At 47.4% G+C, this 22,957-nt stretch overlaps 2 protein-coding genes across 3 annotated transcripts in view; both read left to right on the top strand.

Moving 5' to 3' along the window:
- Positions 1-9,476, top strand: part of rsrc1 (arginine/serine-rich coiled-coil 1) — a 128,440-nt gene extending 118,964 nt beyond the window's left edge. For both annotated transcript variants that reach the window (XM_080007219.1, XM_080007220.1), the window contains exons 8-10: positions 2,938-3,044; positions 3,920-4,030; positions 8,984-9,476. In XM_080007219.1, coding sequence (XP_079863345.1) covers positions 2,938-3,044; positions 3,920-4,030; positions 8,984-9,076 — 311 coding nt within the window. In that variant the 3' untranslated portion in view covers positions 9,077-9,476. The remainder of the gene's footprint in view (positions 1-2,937; positions 3,045-3,919; positions 4,031-8,983) is intronic.
- A 1,268-nt stretch (positions 9,477-10,744) lies between these two features.
- Positions 10,745-22,425, top strand: mlf1 (myeloid leukemia factor 1). The gene is made up of 7 exons (XM_080006431.1): positions 10,745-10,943; positions 12,113-12,281; positions 18,634-18,720; positions 18,896-19,024; positions 19,581-19,740; positions 20,729-20,867; positions 21,129-22,425. The coding sequence occupies exons 1-7, from the start codon at positions 10,897-10,899 to the stop codon at positions 21,214-21,216; spliced, it is 819 nt and encodes a 272-aa protein (XP_079862557.1). The 5' UTR covers positions 10,745-10,896; the 3' UTR covers positions 21,217-22,425.
- The last annotated feature ends 532 nt before the right edge of the window (positions 22,426-22,957 follow it).

Below are 22,957 nucleotides of genomic sequence, written 5' to 3'. Positions count from 1 at the left end.
CACTCATCGGCGCCGCTGTCCGTCCGACTAATTTTGGTAATGAGTTCGCGAGTGGGTCGTCTGTGTCTCTCGCTCTCTCCCGTCACCGCCCCCGGAGCACGCACGCACGCACGCACGCACGCACGCACACACACACACACACACACGCACAGCTCAGGTAGAAAACACACACTTAGACACACCCGCACTGGCATGAGGCGTGCAGGGATGTGCAGGTGTATGGCGGCGCATTAGGCATTCCTCTGTTGGGTACACACACAATCACCGACGATCCATTATAACCATGTGCGGATATAAACAGACTGGTATGCTATCGATCGGCTTGGTCCCATTTCCTGGAAGCTGTTTTAATGGATTTCGGCTCCTGCGCAGAAGTGCCGCGGCGAGATTAAAATAACCCCCGATATGAGGCGGGGCGCGTCGTGTACGTCAGGCCGTTTGCGTCCCTCCGCGTTCCCCTCGCTCTGCCGGCGCTCCGTCCTTCCCCGGCGCTGACAGAGCAGCCTCGCTAATGCGGTGACAATTGAGTCGACCCGTTAAATTAATTTGCCGGATAATGTGTCAATATTAAATATCAACTTTGACCTCTCCGGGCTGCGGAGAGTGGCGCTCGCCCGGCGAGGGTATTGATTTTTGTCCGGCTGTACGCTCGCCAAGCCCTCTCTCAAAGTCCATTATTTTTGATTTTCCCATGAAATACATATCTTTTACCACTGACATCTGACAAACAGCATATGGAAGTCATTTTATCTACCAATAATGTGTTTGTCAAAAAGTCTGAGGTCTTAATGGATGCCTGCGGCGCGCGCGCACACACACACGCACACACACACACCCACACACACACACACGGCCGGCGGAGCTAGAGAAGGCTTTGCCTGAGAGATTTTCAGCGATAGGGATGGGCCGAGGGTGGCGGGCTTCCTGTGTGTGTGTGTGTGTGTGTGTGTGCGTGTGTGCCTGTGCGTGCGTGCGTGCGTGTACGTGCGTGTGTGTGTGTGTCTGTATTGGTTGTTTTCCGTGGGTGGTCACAAGGTTTTATCTAAGGGACAGCGGTGAAGGGGTGATGGTAAAAGCAGATCAACTGTTGAATTAATTGTTGACTATGGACAGGCTTTGGTTTTCACTTTGTTTTATGGTCAAATGTACACATACACACACACAGACACACACACACAGGTTCACACACACACACACACACACATCCATGGTGGGAAGAGCAGTGATAGTGGCTTGAAGGACAGGCCGCGGTCCTGAGGAGGATATTGGGCCAGTGTTCATCCCCAGTCAAGGTAAGGTCTATTTTTGGAGCGTCCCTCCTCACGTCTCTCCGCGCCGTGACAAGCAAACCGTCCGTCACGCAGGAAAACACCTTAATTCCACCTGTCACGCTTGTCTGTAGTAAATATAAATACAAACCGTTTTTTTTATGAGCTATTCTAAAAAAAAAAAAAGCGTTTTTCTTTTGTCCTTTTTTTTTTTTTTTTTTTTTTATAAACCATGGGTGGGTTGACGTGTGCGTGCGTGTGCGTGCGTGCGCACCTGTGTGAGCATGTGTTACTTTGCCGCAAGTGGCAAGCAAATGAAAATTGGAACAAATATTCATTTATTCATTAAACGTCAGGGCCATGAAGATCTGTTGTGACAGCCTCTCTGTGGCTGCTAATGAATGAAATTAATTCCTATTACCTCCCAACTGCAGCTGTGTGCGTGTGCGTGGGCCTGCGTGCGCGCGCGCCCCTTTGTACGCCGCGCACTGCCGTGCATGTGGCCCAGAGGTGTGTGCTCGTTAGCGCGTGCGCGGGTGTGACAGGGAAGACTCTCTGACGTGTGACGCGCTCTCTCTCTCCCTCCCTCCCTCTCTCTCTCTCCCTCTCTCTCTCTCTCTCTCTCTCTCTCTCTCTCTCTCTCTCCTTTTTTTTGGGTGCGGTTGTGCACGCGCGTTGCAGGCGTTTTGTGTACTTGTTTTTTTGTGACAGAGCCTTCATCAGTGCACGGAGAGAGAGGGAGAGAGAGAGAGGAGCGCGTCTGGCGGAGTGACAGATCGAGAGATGGGAGAGTGCAGGGGAGGACGGCTGGATGAGCCGGAGAGGGATGAATATTGACTGATCACTGGGTAGATTGACAGCCATAGAATAATGGGAGCATTCAGACTTTTTTTTTTTTATAACTCGCTAACTTTTCTAGGTACACCTATCTCTTTCCACTCCTACGCTTAAAAAAAAAAAAAGAAAAAGTCTCGGATTATTGAAATGAGGGTTTTTTGTTTTTTTTTTCGTTTTTTTTTTTCCATCGGAAAAGGCAGAATCTTAATTTGTTTATATCCAGCTGTAATTTATTTGTAACATTTTTCTGGATTTTTCTTTTTTTTTTGGCGGGGGGGTGTACATGCCAGGGCAAAAAAATGCTTTCTGATTCATGAAAGCCAAATGAAACGTAATTACATTTTATTTTATTTTTTTCATAATGGATGAAATCCATTGTATTGGGTTTGTGTTCGTATTGGTATTACTTTACGAGTCTTATTGGCTGTTTGGATATCATCTCTTCTATCTGTCTCTGGCAGCGGCCCCGTGCCCTTGGAGGAATGCGAGGCCGTTCCTTAGAAGCCCCCGATTAAAATAGGGGAATATCAGGTAGCGCGCATTACACGTGTCACAGGGAATTATATGGAGAGGCAACACACAGTCAAACTAAGTCCAAATGGAAGATCGCCTGTCTCGAAATATGACAAGGATCAGTGATGGTCTGGTGTGTGTGTGTGTGTGTGTGTGCGTGTGTGTGCGTGGGTGGGGGTGGGGGTGTGTGGTTCTGTGTGTCAGCCATGTGAGCTCCTGTTTAGTGTGTGTGTGTGTGTGTGTGTGTGTGTGTGTGTGTGTGTGCGCGTGCGTGCGCGTACGCTTTTGTAATCTGTTCCTTGTGCGTGTCGTGCTTCAGAGGGGACATCTCTGGAGGAGCAAGTGAGAAGGATAAAGGACATCGAGGCCATCGAGAGTGATTCCTTTGTTCCTCAGGCTTTCAAATCATCCAGGGATGATATAAAGGTGCGTGCTGTCCATCTCCCCCCCTTCTCCCTCTCCCTCTCTCACTCTCTTTTCTCTCTTTTCACTCCGTCTCTTATTGGATTTCCCCCTCCGCTGTGCGATGCCGTCTGTCCAGAGACAGCCCAGACCAAATCAAACATTCCCATTCAATGCCGTTTGTTCCGAAACTGGGCCGGTTTCATCTGACGTGCCATCGCCCGCCGCCTCCAAAGCGACAGACAGGACCTACACAAAAGCAGCAGACGCTCTTTCTCTCCATCGCTCTATCCGTCTCTCCCTCTTGCCCAATCTCTCGCTCTCTCTCTCTCTCTCTCTCTCTGTTTCTGCGGTGATGCAGATGCAGGCAGGGGCACAAGTCATTATTGAAATGCTCCTGCCTCTGGGAAAAAAAAAAAAAAAAAGCTGGAATTCGATTTGTAGAGCCTCGCGACTGGTTTGTAGAGACAAAAGGGCAAAGCCGCACGGAGTTTTAGGGGAGCGTCTCGGCGGTGACGGAGCGGCCCCGACCGACCCAGGCTCCGGACCAGAACCGTTCAAGGCCAAAGTCAGGCGGGATAAGCGTTATCACATCCATGGATCCATTATAACCTTTTGCTTTTCTTGGCTACGACAGATCTTTTAATTGAGATTTAACTTAGTGGATCTGGATCTGTGGATCAAATTATTATTATATATACAGTATACTGTATACATATATATATGTATACAGTATACTGTTTTATATTTATGAGCTTAAGAGCCAAACTTACACTGCCATCTGCTGGCAAAATGCAAATATACCTTAATATTGATTTATTTTTTCATCTTTTATTTGTCTGTAGTACTAGAAAGAGTGAAACAGTAACTGTATAATAAAATACGACTTCTTTCCGTAGGTCGAACAAGCGGAGGTGAAGGAGGAGGTTGAAGCGCCGGAACCCCAGGAGGTCGCCGTGCTTCCTACGTCCATACGCTACAATGACAACGACACCCTGGCCCACCCCAGCGTGAGTCTCCACCCGGGAACCCCACCACCGCTTAAAAAAAATAAATAAATAAATAAATAAATAAAGAGAGAGAAAATCTACACATAAGGTCAAAATGTTCTGCCGACGTGACACGTTTAGATCAACGGCCCCAATCCCAGCTCCCCTCCCTCCCCGCAGCGCCGGCACCGGGTGTGGTGTTACCATTTGGGGAGGGGCTGTCGTCATCATGCGCCGTTTGATTTGCTGCGGGATTATTTTTTCAAGCTTCGTACACGGCACATGGAAATAACTAGACTGTCGTTCACAAATCGTCGTTTACACAAAGTTCTGTTGACGTCGCGAATGGCGATTTTTCTGAAATGCACGTTATAGCGATCCAATGACATTATTCCTTTGTATCTGCGTTCAACTAAGATATCCCAACGGATTTCAAAAAAATTGCATGATTATTTGCGAAGATATGGGCTTATTTTTCCGCACCGGCAGCCATGTTCGGTGTTACACTGCCCCAGTTTCCACTCTGTTTGGAGTCTGCATCTCAAAACGCGCCCTTTTCGAGGCCCGTTTGGTGGCTAGATGACCCCTACCCCGACTGGGCCTGTACAGCAAGTGCCTGATAAGTACGGTGACGTACAGTACGCTGTCCGGAACCTTAGATCTGTCGATCTATACATCGACACTTATCACTAAAATGTCCCGGTTTTCAACATTCACCACCAAATTGTCCAGGTTTTCAGCACAATTAAAATAATGAAAATAAAATCTTACTTGTTTTCGGAGAAGTGGGCGTCGTCATCAACACTTGCTGTGAATTGTATGCTTTCATGGGTGTGTGCGTGTGTCGGGCCGGCGCTTCCTAGAGGCAACTCCGCTGCGCGTCCCCGTGCCTCGCCGTTACCTTATTCAACAAAACAAAAAAAAAGCACCGTGCATAACGGGGGGACGCTCTCTCAGACCCTCTCTTACCCCTCCACCACCGCCCCTACCACTCCCGCAGGTACACTTAAGGGTCTCAGTTTTGGGGGGGTTTCAAAATGTGGTCACCCGACTGGTAAGTTTGTTTTTTTTCTGTGAAGTTACAGAAACATTGTCTGAGTAAAGCAATTACCGAAGCCCAATTCTTTATGCCGCTGGATGGAATTCGATAGCACAGAGCCGTGTCGCTCATATTCCCCCCGCTTAAGATCGCCATTTGCCTCCCAGCGAGCCGGTGTCTGAAAAGCAAGAGGGGGAAACTTAAAACTCCAATATCAGCCCCTGGGGCACGGCAGTCATCCTTCTCCACAGGGGGAAACTCAGTTAGGCCCCGACGCACTGTATGCAGATCAAGCCGCAGCCTCCGATGCAGACACACATCCTCAGACAGGCTGATGTATGGCAGCAATATGCCCCAGGCGGGCCCCGGTCCCAGCCTCACTTACAATCACAACAGATGACTCCCATTAACTTGGCCCAGATACTGTCATCCCACACACACAGCCTCATTAGCACCGCGCTACCAGCACAGGGACTCCAGACAGAATCTAACGCACTGATAACACGCAGCTCACTACCTGGAGTGATGATGGCCAGGAGTTATGCAGATCTGGGATGAGGGATCGACGTGGCTGGTGGGCGCAGCGATCTGCATATCATAGATGATATTACACACATTATTGCACGGATGAAGAGTACGCGCACATTAGGCGCCGTGTCAACACAAAACACACGCCACAAAGTGAATATGAAAATGATCAGTCTCTTCCATTCATTCCTTTGTCTCGGCGAGTGGATCCAGCGAGACGACGCGGGTCGCCGATGCGATACATCCCGCTATCACCTCAGGAACAAACTCTTTAAATGTATCTCACGTGACGGGTGCCTCTTTGCACCCTAAAATCCCGTACGTATCATGAAGACGGATAAAGCATGTAGTAAAGAGACGTCGCTAGCCGGGGTCCTGTTTCAGCAACACACAAATGTTTTTGTCCGAGATTTACTTAGCCTTCGCACCTTGTTTCAGACACATTGTGAGAGTCTAGAAATATATAAGTTATTCGTCAAACAGGCACACTTGTTAGGGTTGTGGGAAACAGGGGAAGAAATATGACGAGATATGAGACTGAAGTGTCGATTACAGGTGCGGCTGGAATAATGTTTGCACAGTTGTTGGGGAGGTGGAAAATTCCAAGATTAGAAAGTAAATGTCCTGTCTCCATGTTTTCGCTCCAGCCATCCACCGATCCAGCGGATTTCGCTCGGTACTGTAGCTGGACCTCTGGGTGGTGCTGACGCTGCGTCCCATTGAAGTCGGAACTCAGAAAAAGCCGACCCCCCTACTTGGAAATGTGCATAAGAGCTGCCGTTTAAGTCGGAATTCTCCGTCGGAATTTCGGGACAGGTCGCTCGGGGGGGATGTTACCGGGATACCGGGTGGAACACATTTAGCTCGGAAGTGGGGAATACCGATGTGGAATTTCCAATTTCAGAGTTTCCATGTCACGCGGCATAATTAGAAAATCCACATGGTTGCTCAAAATTCATGAGGGGAATTTTAGTTTCTGAACCCCGATTTTCCACCTCAGCATTTCTACGCCTCTAAAGAGCAGGTGCAAATTAGCGCACATATATTAATGGGGGGGGTTGTTTGGCATCTGCTAGACAAATTGCTCCGTCTGGGTCGGCTCCCTCTCCTACTCTTTATGTTCTGACCTGTTTTTATGTTACCAGGAGTTTGTTTTGTGAGTCTTAATGAATTTATTTTCTGGGCAATACTTTCCCAAATTCAATTTTTCATTCATGGGCTGGTGAAGGGGTCCATGTTTCAAAAATTCCATCATTCAGCTGCACCTTTTTGGCCCTGTTTCACACACTAGGAGTCCCATTTTGTGATTGCATGATTAGCTACTGCGTTCGTATATCATGCAAATTGTACTGCACACCATGAGAATACTAAGTTATACACCAATCAGCCACAACATTAAAACCACTGACAGGTGAAGTGAATAATAGCTCATCTTATTCCAATAGCACCTGTCAAGGGGGATATATTGGGCAGCAAGTGAACAGTCAGTTCTTGAAGTTGATGTGTTGGAAGCAGGAAAAATGGGCAAGTGTGAGGATCTGAGCCACTTTGACAAGGGCCAAATGTGATGGCTAGATAAATGGGTCAGAGCATCTCCAAAACAGCAGGGGTGTGGGGTGTTCCCGGTATTCAGTGGTTATTACCTATTAAAAGTGGTCCAAGGAAGGACAACCGGTGACAGGGTCAAGGGGCCCATGGGCTCATTGATGCGCGTGGGGAGCGAAGTCCAGCCCTTCTGGCCGATCCCACAGCAGAGCTACTGTAGCACAAATTGCTGAAAAAGTTAATGCTGCTATGATAGAAAGGTGTCAGAACACACAGTGCATCACAGCTTGCTGTGTATGGGGCTGTGTAGCTGCAGACTGGTCAGAGTGTCCATGCTGACCCCTGTCCACCGCTCAAAGCTCCCACAATGGGCACGTGAACGTCAGAACTGGACCATGGAGCAATGGAAGGAGGTGGCCTGGTCTGATGAATCAGGTTTTCTTCCTCATCATGTGGATGGTCGGGGTGAGGGTTTGATCCCATCGAGCATCTGTGGGATGCGCTGGAACAACAAGCCCGATCCATGAGGGCGCCATCTCGCAACTTCCAGGACTTGAACTATCTGCTGCTGACGTCTTGGTGCCAGACACCAAAGGACACCTTCAGAGGTCTTGTGGAGTCCACGCCTCCACGGGTCAGAACTGTTTTGGTGGCGCAAGGGGGAGCTACACAATGTTAGTGGTTGTTAGTGGTGGTTGTAATGTTGTGGCTGATCGCTTTTGAGGGAAGCCATTATTCTTAATTTGACAGGCATACAGAGAGTCAGTCACTCTGTCAGTTAGTCTGTTATCCCCCGGGGACAGCATTGACAGTTCTTTGACGAGGATGAGAAGTGAGCAAACAAGGACACACAAGAACGACGCTCAGCATTCCACCGCGAGCCGTTCAAGTATGACCACGTCGTCACGTTCTGACTCGGATCCGTCCTCGGGTCACGTTGGGGTCGGGTGGAGGATCTGTCACCACCGCCCGTGCCCCGTAATCGTTCTGCTCTGCCCCCGCTGAATACCAGGGAATAGAACGCTGCACAACTCAAAACTACCGCGCCAGTCAGAGCCTCTATCGAATGGAGCCAGAATGCTGGCGCACAACTTAAAGTGGAAATCCATAAGATCATCCGTGTTGGGTGGATTACGCTACAAGTCTCGGAATTCCATTAGAAATGTTTTTTTGGGGGTTTTTTCCTTTTTTTTCCCAAACTTCTGGATTTACTCTCATCTTCTTTCCTCTCTCCAAAGTTTGCCTCCTTCTGATCGATTAATTTGTTTTTGCGGGGGTTTTCTTGGTCACTTGAGGTAGTGCGGATATTTTCTCATCCAAGGGTGTTTTTTTGGGGGGGGGGGGGGTGGTTTGTGAATGTTCATCCATATTGAGGGTTTACTGACCGCAATGCAAAGGCTTTGTCGGGAAAAGGAGGACCGCGCCTCCACCAATGGAAACACCATATAGAGGAGCACATGCAGAACACAAATACATTAAATGGCTGTTTCTTATATAAAGTACCTGCTAAAATGAAGTGTCAAATATGGGATTTTTGTCACAAGTAATCTGATGGATTACCACTTTAAAATAGATATTGTCTCCATGTTGTGCCTGCTGGTCAAGGGCAAACCCCTTTTTTGATGTTATTTTTATTTTTTCACTGACTTTATTGTGATGTGTTTAGAACAATTTCCTTGGTTAAGTCGTAAAGGATAATAAAGATAATCATATTTGTAATATACTGTGTATGGATGGAGCAAAAAGAGACCAGTCTGAGCCCCGTCTGCCTCCGTTCTGGTTCTGGCTCCCTAGTTCTCAGTGTCCGTGTTAATCTGCGTTTTTGTCTCCCGTCTGCTCTTCCTCTCCACCTCCTCCTCCAGTTGTTCATGGATAAGGAGAAGGCTGAGGAGCTGTGGCTCCACCGGCTGATGTCCCTGCGACAGGAGAGGCTCATGGGAAGTCCTGTTACCTGAGGCACGTCGGGCCGAGAGGATTGATCTTACTACTGAGGTGTTTTTTGGATCCGAAACTTGTGTCCCTTTTTTATTTCTGATCCAGATTCTGCCCGATTCTGCCCGTGTTCTTGCTCATGCTCCGGGACTTGACAGTGAATTTTCATAATGTACCTTTAATGAAGTAAATCAAAAGTTAATTTCCTGCCAAATAAAGTCGGAAATAATTGAGAAGGGGTTTATAACTCAAAATGTCTCAACCCTGGTTTTTCCATGTTTGAGAATTCATGACCATGCAAATTGTTTTGAGATAGAATCTCACATGATTTGGCAGTGTTGTTCATTTAGTGTTAGTTAGTATGATAAAGCGTCTGATTTTGTAATAAATTAAGCCAATAAAAATACTGTGTGTGGAAATTGACAGTTTTGCTTTTGTGTTTCTTTTTATGTGGATGATGTGTAAATACAGTAGAAACAGGAGAATAAATAAATGGATCATTGATTTTAGAAAACTTTCCATAATGTACTGTTTAAAGACACCAGTTTTACAGACAGCTCAGATGCTATCAAGGATTATATATGTATATATATAGATGGATAGATGGATAGCTGTTTGAGCCTGCCTGAGTCATCCAGACCCAACACCATCCTATTTGCGTGAATCTGAATCACTACGGGATTTCGCATGTAATTTTATTGCTGTTGACTGAAATATCCACCTGTTTCCTAGGCGCCTACATTTGGGGTGTAGATAGTGGGAGAACAGGCAGATCATAGACAGGACCCATTGCAAGGTCTGGTGAAACTAATGAAGACTTTTACCAACTTTAGAATATTTATTGTCGGGGTAGGTAGGGCCTGTAGTAGCTTGAATGTCAAACTCACTATCTTTATCTATTCTATGCTGGTGTTCTGGTGTGGTGACTGCCGTACTTTTTTTTTTTTTAGGGCTGTGTGAGAGTTCAGGCGGTCCAGCGTCCAGACTAAAGCCTATTTGTAGACTGGCCAGATGGCAGAGCCATACAGTGGATCGGAAGGCGCGGCCTCACCTCCATTGACGTTAACGAGTAGATTTGTAAAAATATACGGTCGACTAAACTCCAAATAATTATGCGTGTGTGCGTGTGTGTGTCAGTGTGTGTGTGTGTGGGTGTGTGTGTGTGTGTGTGTCAGTGTGTCAGTGTGTGCTCACTGGCCTCTCAGCAGATGGCCCCCCTTACATCAGTCAGCCACATGCCAGTGTCGGGTGGCAGTCCCAAAGTAAGGATGTCCTCACACCCCATGGCGACTAAGAAGGACCACTCCACGAACAAGTGGCTTCGTCCGATTAATTTATTTGTGCATTTATTTATTTGATATTTATATGTTTCATTTTATATTTTTTATTCGTGTTTTGTTTTATATTCACTTTCGATTTCATTCATTTTCATTCATTCATTCATTTTAGATGTATTCATTGTATTTATTCTCATTCGCTTGTCATACTGGCAATAGACACGGGCGAGCGTGAAGAGGCTCAACCAGCGAGGGCCCGTTACCATGGCAGCCTCCCACAACATACTTTCCCTGCGCGAACCCCTGAATAGCCAGCCAATCGGAAGGGCGGATTCGCGTCACGTGGCGGCGCGGCAGCGTGACCGCTATTATAAATGACGTCACCGGTCCCGTAGCGACTCTTCAGACGCGGGGACGCGCAGGGAGTCGCACCTGCAGCGCTCAATTTAACTTTAGAAAAAAAAAAATTATATATATATATATGTATATCTATATATATACTTATATATCTATACACACACACTTTTTTTTTTTTAATCTTTTTTGCACTTTCACGGTCCGTGGAGATGTTCAACAGTCTTCTCAGGGAGTTTGACGAGGACCCGTTCTTCTCGTACGTACATCGTGTATATACGTCTGTGGAGGTGTATGCTAGGCTAAAATGCACTGGAGAAGCTGTTGTGTTTTAAAGAAACACATTCATGAACATGTTTAATATACGTTAACCAAACCGTTATTGAGCTATGAGCAAGTGTACACTGTGATTCTAATCCAAATAAATATATATATATATATATATACAGTATTCCACTATTATTATTATCGATACGGGGAAGCCTTTGTGTATCTATAGAGAATATCTAGTTTAAATGCATGTCAATTTGCTTCTGAGCCCAATTCGGATTAACTGTGATTGATATTATATTATTCGACTGTTTATTATTCTTTTGCGGATCCCCATTAGCTGACGCCATGACGCCCAGCGAATCTAATCCCTGGAAAACACGTTTTCGCTATGACGCACAATGACGTCATAAAACGCCGAGGAACAAAACGCCGAGTTAAAAACGAGTGAGAGTGAAAACGGCAAAGACAGACCAAGGGCAAGGCATGCTTATATCTATGGCACAGTTCATACTCGAGGACAATATAATAGCCATATAATACAAAGATTTACAAGAAAATTATAATAATGACAGAATTAAATTCTTCCTCGGTCGTTGGGACTCAAACCCAACCAGAAGCTCAGTCGCACTTTTACTCAAACACTATGGAATAAAAATCCAAAAACAAAAAGTTAAATTTGCATGAATACGCAGGCGCAAATAGAAATGTTTTGAGCCAGGATTTAAAAGTAGTACTGTATATATAATGAACCCTGAGATATTTTTGTTCCAACAAAAGGCTGTAGCTGCAGAGCAGTATGTGCAACGTTTTAACCGTCGGAATGCTTCCTGGCTTGACATGCACATATGACCAGGTTATAAAGATCAACGTTGTAGACGCATACAACCTCTGAACATTTGAATAGGCAGTTTTGCAGCTTCCTAAATTCTGCTTTTGCATAGAAAATGCACGTGAGTGAGTTCTGTGTACGGTAGACCCTGTGCACAGAACCACGCACCACAAATCCTGATTGTGAGATATTTCCCATTCTTCCATTCCCCTTAACTTCCTGTACCACGGTAGAGTAGGAAGCTCTCGTGATCTCCTGTCCGCAAGCTGCAGAAGTATTTGGCATGAATCAACAGCTTGTGCAATGGCATCCCTCCTCTCCTGCAGGGATCCATTCCAGGCGCACAACGAGCATATGCGTCACATGATGCGTAGTTTCTCCGATCCGTTTGGTGGGCACTTCGCGTCCGGCTTGACCGATGGCAGGGACCGGGACCGTGGGCGCGGTGCCCAAGGACAACCCAGCACCTCCGTGGCTCCGAGGAATGAAAACCGGGTAGGAAACACGGGAACAAAGAGGTCTCCGTAGACATAGTAGCATTGTGTGGGGTGTTTTGTACAGGGGGGACCTGAGTCACACCGAACATACAGTATATGCCATACCTCACTCCTCAGAGTGTGTGTGCGTGCGTGCGTGTGTGCGTGTGTGCGTGTGTGTGTGTGTGTGTGTGTGTGTGTGTGTGTGTGTGTGTGTGTGTGTGTGTGTGTGTGCGTGCATATCTTTCCTTTGCACCGATTGACCTACATATCAGTTGGGTCAACGGGCAATGCCCAACATTGCTGCGCAAACAGCCCCATGACCCAATGTGGCCTCTGCCAAGTCCTTGGAACAACTGAGAAGTACAGTGAGACATGGGAGGAAAACCCCAGGTTCACCGGTGTCACGGTGAAAATTGGTTACTGGCATGATAACTAGAGCCCTCCTTCACTTACTGTAGGTACGGATGGGGCTGTCTGTTGTAAGTGGAAGGGCAACCACCTTTGGCCCCCGGACAGCTATATCCAGCTCTGAAGGAGCACTATTTATAGTGCATTGTTCCACTGGCACACAGCTTTCTTATAAAGACACACGCTGACTACTTTCACACTCGGGCCGATAGGACCCTGGAGGTTTCTGCTGCGCTGCAGAAAGATGAAGCACTTGCTGAAATAGAGGACTTATTTTTTTGTTTTGTTTTGTTTTTTTGCAGTCGAGTCGGTCGATTTTTATAGCTCCTTATACTAAAATAGCTGGTTGGAGTGCTCTTGTAAGAATTTCATATTAGTTGCACTGGAAGATACTTCCAGGGCAAAAATATAACTGTAAATAACTGTTATCATCACAATAATGCACTTGAACAAGGCCATTTATTTTATTCTCGTTTTAAAGAACAAATAGTGGACAGGACTACAGCGGGCTGCAGTGGCTTGTTTGTATTAGCCTCAGCTGAAGACATCTGCCCTGCTCCATCTTCCATGTATTTTTTCCACCCTATTTGAGGACTGACCTGGCTCGATTTACTTTGACCCCGTCAACTTGGCCCCTGTGACCTGGCCAGATCCCCGTAACTCGCAAAGACCTTTTATATTTACCCTTGATAATGACTTGCATCAGATCCAGGTCTCACTCTGGCCATTGACCTGCTTCCTCCCCATTAGCTATCTATCACGTAATTTAATATTGTCAGCCGCAGGCGGGGGTAATGCAAAGAGTTGGTAACACGCGGCTGTTCTCTCAGTGGCTGTGGCCTGACTATTAACCGGGGCGAGGGGTTTCCTGTGAGCTGAATCGCAAGTGACATGACAGAGGGAAGGTCTCGTGTTTTCAGGGAGAAGGGCGGCGCTGGTGGAGCCTGTGATTTGCCCCGGAGGTGAGCGGGGTTCCTATCATGTGTACAGTGAGGTTCAGATGACAACAATACTGTCTGTGAGGGCCCTGTATTCCATATAACTGCAAAAAAAAAAAAAGACATGGACATGGAAGCATTTTCAAGATCTAAAAACCTCAATAAGGCCTCATCTCTCACTCGCCGCCTCTCAGTTCCTCCTCCGACTAATCAGAGTTACTGCACAGTCTGTGGCTTCCCGGTAGTTGTCAGATTGCTGAAGCCGCGGCACTGTTCTGGGGTCTCTGTAGAGGCGATGTCATGGATGTCATGGACCGCTGTGTTTACTTGTTGTTGCTCTTTAGGTCCATCTGTCTGGTAGAACGTGCTTTGGCAGCGCTGGTGCTTTAGCAGCGAGATGACAGACAGCGCAGCCCCCATGCTGCTCTCCGATATCACAAGAACACATGTGTACACAGAAATACACTGACACATCATGCATATATAATACAGTCTATTTAAGGACAGTTTCGAGGATTTTTTTTCTTCACTCTTGGCCCTACAAAAAAGGTCCTTCACAAAATAGAACCGCAAAGACAATATGTTGTTTTATTTGTATTTTCACGGATGCAAAAGCATCTCACGGAGCGCCAAATTGGACATATTGTATTTCGGCGGCGCACTTTGTACTTTGTCCAGTTTGTCTTGCTGTAACGACAGGGATACACCGAAAAAACTTCTAAAATCCTAGTAACAGACAGCATCCCATGTCGAAAGCTTTTTCAATCCCAGTAGTGCGCGTGCTCTTGGACGGTGATCACAGGGGATTGCACATCTTCGGATATAAGATGACAGCGAGCCAACCTAGCCTGGGTCTGATCACAACAGTTTCTGACCGTCTCAAACCGAACGACTGCCGACAAGCGGTTTCCTCATGATTGTCTTACGATCTTGGAAAATAAGTTTGGGACTCGAAAATCCTGCCCGACGTCCTTCGGCGTATACTAGGCACAAGCTGTTCTGTGTTTGTGGAACTGTAAATAACATGAATCCTAATTTATAATGTCATTGTATTATAAGCCACAATAAGCCACCTTTTTGTCCCATTTAAAATTTGTGTGGCTGTAGTTTGAGCTTTTCTGTAATGACAATGTGAGAGAAAAAATGATTACGATCAACTATTTTGAATGAGGACAAAGGCCTCTACCTCCTTGAAGGGGTTTTTAAAACATTTGTGTCTGTCCCCCCAGGAACCCCCCAGAGTTCATGTAAAGAGAAATGTTTTTCTCCTACAATGTCAATTCCAATATGAAAGAATCCGATCACACGTGGCCTGTTTACCTTCTATAGAGATGAGGGACACGCAACAGAGGAACCTAGAAGTACATTGTCATGCAACCTGCTTCTCCTAGGTCAAGTTTGCAAGTACCTGTTATTTCCATTGTCTAGGAAAGGGGGGCACCCAGGAAGACAGTTAGGGATGGGAGCCAGACTCGTCGGAGACCTCTAACCCAAACCACACCCTGTTTCTCCTGTATAAAGCCTCCTGTCTTTTTCTGTGATATCAGATTGATCCGAGCGCTGCTTTGTAGCAGTACTGAATCTCTCTCTTTATTCTGCAGAATAACTATCTTGAATATTCTCGGTTGTTGTTTTCTTGTAGCGGGCAGATTAACCTCACTGATCTTTGCAGAAGAATTTCCTTCACAACAATCATCATGCTTTATTCAAGGCCGCGGTGCTTTTGACAACTTTGGACTGCTGCCGCAGAAGATATCATTCGATATTATAACTCTCCGTGAAAATATTGTCCGTGCACTTGCGTGGAGGAACACACAGACACGCACACATTCATCGCATAGTGCCAGAGTCTCAGAGTCTCTTGTATCAGTCCTCCAGGCATGTGGTGAATGTGTCCTGTCTTCCCTTGCGGCCCCGCTGTCACCCGGTGCCCCCCCCCCCCCCCCCCCCGGGCGCTCAACTACCTGCTTGCTTACAATCTCACCTTTCAGAACAGCCATTTGGACAGGAACGTGCGTATACATACAGGATGAGGCACGGTTTAAAGCCATCGCTGATATTTTATCCCCCTTCGTTGGAGGAGCGCTTCCTTGTCGCTCTGCGGTCCAGACGAGGCTGCCGTGGACGTGTGGTGTCCATGGCAGCAGAGATGTGTGTCGCAGTACTGTTTCTAAACACAGTGGGTTCCCCTTTCAGTGTGATGCCATGTTTCAAGCTTCACGTCCTCAAGGAAATATATGCATATAATATACTGTATATTTACACCAAAGAAACTATACCAATCATATGCCAATCACGCTGTCTTGGTCGGTAATTCTTAGATGCTGCTTGTACATTAATGTAACTCGTAAAGACGTTTTCTGTGACAGCACTGTCCTTTGAATCAAGCATGTATCACCTTCTATTGTTCATGAGGGCATATTCATATGAAGTGTAAAGGGCTGTAAGTACAGTATGACAGGACTTCAGATATAGTCTACTCGCCATTCCAAGATGTAGTAGTCTCGTCTTGATAGCTACAAACTCACTGCCTGCTTTTGTTGCCATTGCCAAGGTGGCGCCCAAGTGAATGGACACTTAAAGTGACATTTTTAAAACTTGGTAAAAAAATATATATATGTCATGGGAAGAGCAATTAAGAGCTCATTGTGGTACAGTCAGTCCTTCCTCAAATCTTTCTCTGGCATTAAGATCTGGATCAACCACACCAGCCTAGTTTGCGTGCATTTCTCTGGCGCTTCCATTTCCCCCCGGTGGTCTGACTGTATTTCAAGAACCAGCCTCACTCATCTGCTAATTACTTTTAACTTCTAAAGTACCAACACCTTCCTATCGCCTCGTGGTCATTGAGTTCTCGGAAGGCGTCATAGCATGCCTCCAACTCTCCAGCGATCGAGTACTGAGCGTGAGCCGTCTCTCTTACCCCCTGTAAGCAGGGTCGGCACCTGCATGCCCCTGGGTGGTGCGGCTCATATCTCCCCTCAGAGCGGATGGAGGCGTATCAGGGCCAAGAAACAAACAAAAAAAATTGAGGACAGTAGAGATGAGATAGAGCGAGAGAATACAACGTTGCAATTGTTCCACCAGCCTAAAATAATGTGTTAAAGACCACCGGGTCCACGCTCCATATTTTTGCACTCGCAACCCTCGCCTCTCAGCTCAACTCGGCCTGGTCTAAAAATACAGCAGAAATGTATCCACCATTTATTAGTTCATAGATGCCTTGCGGAGATATAAATGGCCACGCGGCTTCATACATACCGCTTGAGAGTGTTTTACATCAGCGTGACCTTTGAGAAGCGCTGAGCGAGCATCCTCGGAGCACCCCCCCCAAACCCACTAGCCGGGTCTGTGTCCGGGCCGGCCCGCGCCCCCCCACCCCCCACCCCCAAACCCACCAGCCAGGTCTGTGTCCGGGCCGGCCCGCCCGGCCCACTGCGGCCTTCCCAGAACCAAAGCTCGGTTTCAGCGTTAAGCCCACGCTAATCCCCGGCAAACGCGACCCAATTACATATGGAACACAAGTCATTCAACACCCCACCGGCTAGGCACAATACCTCCTCCCCACTCACATTTATAAACACACACACACACACACACACACACACACACATACACACGCGCACACAACGAGCGAGATGCTTATCCTGGGCTCTGGGGTCATAAACACCCTGGAGGGTTTTGGCAAGGAGAACAGAAGCTCTGGCTGAAAGGGATGGTACTCTTCCTCTTCATCCTCCTCCTCCTCCTCCTCCTCCTCCTCCTCTACCTCCCCGGCTCTCTTGCATTCCCAGAGAGGTCCGAGGCCTCGTTCAAACTGCCCTCGCCGCCACGTGTAGAGCTCCGCGGAACTGTGTCAAGGGCTTAGTGATCCGCGTAAGACGACCTAAGAACAAAGACTTTGAAGCTAGCAGCAGCGTGAACATGTGCAAATAGTGTGCATGACTTCTTTTTTTTTAATCTGCTGAGGAATGAAGATTTTGTGTGCGCGCGTGTGTGTGTGTGCGCGCGTGCGTGCGCGTGTGTGTGTGTGTGTGTTGCTGCCATAGTGCATCATGCCGTACCATGCTGTGTTAGTCTACTTATTCAGGCTATATTACAACCTAGAAATCGTACAATAATGAATTTATCCTCTGTATTTGGTCAGCGTGGTCAGTATGACAGAGCATCTCATACACACTTCGTCTGACCATGAGCACACTTCAACTCCCTCGATCCTCTCATTCCATTCCTCCTGGGGAAAAAAAAGTAGTTGTCAAATGCTCAGTGGCTGACCACGTGACCGACACACGACTATCAACCATTAGTGCTGGGAGAGTTTCCTGAAAGCGTCTTTGGCGCCGCTGGCACCGCTGGCACCTTCTTGGCTTCAGGTCATGAAGAAGAATTCTGCAGATCAGCCTGTTGGTTTAGCTTGTGAATTTAAACTATATTCTTTTGATCCTCCCAAGATTTTGACAATAAAATAAGAGAGGCTATTTCACATATGCGGCTGTAAAGTTGCGTGCATGGATAAATCACAATCCCGCTGACACCGCTGTGGAGACGAGGCTTGTGGAAAGGAATAAACCGGCCAGTGCCAGTGTTAGCGGGTCAGCGAGGCCAAGTGTACACGTATGTTACCGTACAAATCTCCCATACGCAGGGGTGTACGGCGCTGCGTGCATGCATATACACACGGGGGAGTTTGTTTTACGAGCTGGTAATTCCTGCCGGCCAGGTGGCACCGCCGGCCCGGGCGCTCGCTCTCTGGCTGCCCTTTACCGAGCACCGCGCCCGGACCCAACAGTTCATACTGGGATCAGACAGGAATCCTGGAAGCATAGCTAGAGTGTGCCACACGCTAAGACCAATGAAAACACGGAGGGACCCGCCTGAAAAGTGACCAAACTCAAAACTGTTGTTGTCTTTGTCTTTCACGTTTCCACCTATATACAGTATATGCGTATATACTGCGTGTTAATTGCTTTTAAGCATCTCAAAACCGACGTCTTTACGACCTCCGTGCTCTTGCTTCCACAGGACATGGACGTCAGGAACCCCTTCAGCATGTTTGACAACATGATGACGAGCATGAGAACACGGATGGGAGACATGCACAGAAACTTTGTGAGTTCTCGCAAACTCCTTTACGACCTGTTCATATTTACTGTTTCCCAACGCTGAATTTTGTGTGTGTGTGTCTGTTTGTGTGTGTGTGTGTGTGTGTGCGTGCGTGCGCATGCGTGTGTGCGTGTGTGTGTGTGTGTGTGCGTGTGCGCGCCCGCACGCTTGCACGCTGCAGGACAACCCGTCCACTGATCCGAACGCCCACTCGTTCAGCTCCTCGTCCGTCATGACTTATTCCAAAGTGGGGAACGAGCCGCCCAAGGTGTTCCAGGCCTCCTCGCAGACTCGCCGTGCCCCCGGAGGGGTGAGTCACGCCGCCGGACGCTTCACCTTTCCACACCGCGCGGCGCCACCGGCCCATTCCGGACGTTTCGACACTTTTGGTGACGTGAGCTGTGGGAGCTTAGAAGTACAGTAGGGGCCGGAGAGACCCAAATCTAATATCACAATATTTATTTTGATGAATACCTCGATATGCAGTATCTGAGAAACAATCATGAGGGGTGCGGATATTACGACCAGCGGTAGTGGTGTTGATTACGACAGATAGAACAGTCTACCAAGTTCAGAAAGTGGCATTCATTCACTGTGATTAAGACTTTTAATTATATCACAATATTATGTTTACCTAAATTCCACATGATATCTAGTCTCATATCACAATCTAAATATTGCATGAATATATCACCCCACACTAGCTTAGTGTCCACTTGGTACTTTCGGACGCCTGCTGATACTTTGTCGCTCTGACCCGTTTGAGAAAAGCTTGACTATAGCGTCGCTCATTTTCTTTCCCATCGCGAGTCGTCTTGGTCTCACAACCCGCTGCTGAATATTTGCTTCTATTTCCTTCTTTCCAGATCAAAGAGACGCGACAGGCGGTGAAGGACTCTGAGAGCGGCCTGGAGAAGATGGCCATCGGCCACCACATCCAGGACCGGGGACACGTGGTGGAGAAAAAACACAACAAGAAGACAGGAGAGAAGGAGCTCAACCAGGACTTCAAGAACATGGATGAATGTACGTGCGATTCAGCGCCGTTCTTTTCTCAGGCGTTTCTCTCTGGGTGGTGTCAAACTGCACAAACATTTTTCAAAAGTTGGGGGAAATGTATCTCAGCTCCAGTACGAACCTTTCCTTCCAAGACATTCTGACACTGCTCATGACCCTCATCTCTCCTCCTCCTCCTCCTCCTCCTCGTTTCTCCTCCTCCTCATTCCTCCTCCTCCTCATCTCTCCTCCTCCTCATTCCTCCTCCTTATCTCTCTTCCTCCTCCTCCTCCTCATCATCCCTCCTCCTCCTCATCTCTCCTCCTCCTCCTCCTCATCATCTCTCCTCCTCCTCCTCATTCCTCCTCCTCATCTCTCCTCTTCCTCCTCCTCATCTCTCCTCTTCCTCCTCCTCCTCCTCCTCCTCCTCCTTCTCCTCATCTCTCCACCTCCTCCTCCTCCTCATCATCCCTCCCCCTCTTCATCTCTCCTCCTCCTCATTTCTCCTCCTCATCTCTCCTCTTCCTCCTCCTCATCTCTCCTCTTCCTCCTCCTCCTTCTCCTCATCTCTCCACCTCCTCCTCCTCCTCATCATCCCTCCCCCTCTTCATCTCTCCTCCTCCTCATTCCTCCTCCTCATCTCTCCTCTTCCTCCTCCTCATCTCTCCTCTTCCTCCTCCTCCTCCTCCTTCTCATCTCTCCTCCTCCTCATCATCATCCCTCCCCCTCCTCATCGCTCCTCCTCCTCCTCCCTCCTCCTCCTCATCTCTCCTCCTCCTCCTCCTCATCTCTCCTCCTCCTCCTCCTCCTCCCCATCATCCCTCCTCCTCCTCATCTCTCCTCCTCCTCCTCCTCCTCCTCATTCCTCCTCCTCATCTCTCCTCCTCCTCCTCCTCATCTCTCCTCCTCCTCCTCCTCCTCCTCCTCCCCATCATCCCTCCTCCTCCTCATCTCTCCTCCTCCTCCTCCTCATTCCTCCTCCTCCTCCTCCTCATCTCTCCTCCTCCTCCTCCTGCAGCTGAGGCACAATCTTTTGATGACGAGTGGCAGCGCGAGGTTTCCAAATTTCAGTCCTCTGCTCCCCTGTCTCGCCTGGAGGCCCCGAGGGCCCGCGCTGCCAACCGGGCGGCTCTCGCCAGCCACGAGCCAGCCCAAAGGTGAACATCAGATTCTATTACCAATTATTTTGGTCACAGATACGGTCTAAGTTAAGGTTGAGTCAAATTTCAGCCTGCTTACTTTATATTTCCCATGACCATTTTCCTGATAACAGCTCATATTTAAAAAAAAATTTTTGAATGTGGTCTCTATTTTGAGGTTTTGGAAAATACAATACGACCTGGTGGTTTTTGCTAATATACATTTTTATATTAATATTTGTTGCTCTTGTTTGCTTTTTTTTTTTGTGATTTCCACAGAGAAAAAAATGCATCCAAACCCGGGGGGAAAAAACAAGCTCGCTTCAGCGACAACAAAGTGAATGGCTCGGGCACGGCCAAGCAGTAATAGCATGTGTCTGTCGTGTACTAATAAAGCTTTTCAGGATTAAAAAAAAAAAAAAAACAACACAGTACGATCTGGTGTTTCCGCCGTGCAAGACGTGTACTTTTTGTCCTGGACGTAGAGGGGCGGCCCGGCCGTGGGAACGCCTCAAACGGGTCTCTTCCGCCTAATGCCGGTGAGACGGGATTTGATTTCCTCCTCAGCGAACACTTCTCAGTCAAACTCAAAGGGTCAGTGGCATTCAAGTGAATATATTGTCTGAAATAAGCTAACGTGTCATTTACAGGCCGTCCTCACGCAGTGGCATCAGTGAGGTGATTGTACATTGCAGCATATTATTTATGTTACATTTTGTATCAGATGGATCATCATTTGAAACTTGAACCGTAAGTTCTCCGCTCCGTTCACAAGTATTGTCACACTGTGCGAAAACAACAAATGTGGCATTTTTCATTGACTCACTTGAAGTCCGCAAGTGCACTTAGTGTCCAAACGGTGTGTTGTAATTATATTGTGTCGTGCCTATTCTAGATGTTTGTCTTTTATCTGCTGTAATCTTTGTAAAGAAAAAAAACTGAAAATGAATGGAAACCTTTTTTTATATTGTTACTAATCATGGAACTCTTGTTTTAAGATGATACACTCAATGCTGCTGCTGCTGCTGCAGAAAAAAAAAAAGATTTGGACATTTGTGAAAAAACGTGTCTTATTCTTGTAGATCGTTTGAAGCTGTTCATATTAAAGGAATAGTTGATCTTTATCGGAGTTTATCCCTATTTTATGAGAACGCCGTCATGTCGTACGTAGGTCGGTCTTTCATTCCCGCAGCAGTCCACAACTCTTCATCGGTAGTTCCGGTGCAAGGAACGGGGGATAAAACCCTAATCTGTGTCTAGTGAAAAACCTTTAAAATCATTTCAGCACTTGCTCAAATGTGTAAAGTCAGACCACGTGGCGTCCTGTTTGCCGTTGGCCGGAATGTGCAGTGAGTTTTTATACTGAACACAAGATTGTGGCTTTGTCCCCCATGACTTGCATTGAACGCGTGATGGAGGGACGGACCATCCGTATGGTGGAAAGTCGGAAACCTATCTTCGTCCTACATGAGGGGTTTGGGTAAAACGGGGATACATTTTATACTATACTTCAACTATTCCTTTAAAATTACTGTGTCATTACAGAAAATCCCAAATAAAATGCGAAAATACAATAGGCCAATTGTCATTATTAATTGGTTTGGCTATTTCAGCCACACCCATTACTAACGGGGGCATAAAATCAAGCATACCAGCCATGTTATCTCCGGAGACAAAGATTTGCAGTAGAAGGGGTCGTACCAAAGAGCTCAGTGACCTTCAATGCGCACTGTCATAGGGTTCCGCTCTCCCAACCTATCAGTCAGATTTCTGCCCCGCCAGACCTGCCCCGGGTCGACCGTAACTTTGAGTTATTGCCAAGTGGAAGCGTCCAGGAGCAACAGCGGCGGCTCAAACCACCAAGCGGCGAGGCCACACAAGCTCAGAACGGGGCCGCCTAGTGCTGACGCGTGTTGCTCGTAAAAAAAAAACGTCTGTCCTCTCCCTCGCCACCGGGTTCCAAACTGCCTCTGGAAGAGCAACGTCAGCGAAATAACTCAGCGTCGCCGGCTTCGTGAACTGGGTTTCCACGGCAGAGCTGCTGCACACCAGCCAAGGATCACTGCGCGATGCCAAGCGTCGGCGGGAGTGGTGTAAAACCCGTCTCT

This window comes from Zeus faber, assembly GCF_960531495.2.
Source record: "Zeus faber genome assembly, chromosome: 9".
Taxonomy (NCBI): Eukaryota; Metazoa; Chordata; class Actinopteri; order Zeiformes; family Zeidae; genus Zeus; species Zeus faber.
Note: the sequence above shows the minus strand (reverse complement) of the source record. Positions and strands in the feature narration are given on the sequence as shown.

What these genes read in the sequence shown, in the direction of transcription:
- mlf1 (XM_080006431.1), top strand. Translation starts at nt 10,897, where the DNA reads ATGTTCAACAGTCTTCTCAGGGAGTTTGACGAGGACCCGTTCTTCTC. An exon ending in GACGAGGACCCGTTCTTCTC is followed by an intron (nt 10,944 to 12,112) that starts GTACGTACATCG and finishes CCTCTCCTGCAG; the next exon opens with GGATCCATTCCAGGCGCACA. An exon ending in GAGACATGCACAGAAACTTT is followed by an intron (nt 18,721 to 18,895) that starts GTGAGTTCTCGC and finishes TGCACGCTGCAG; the next exon opens with GACAACCCGTCCACTGATCC.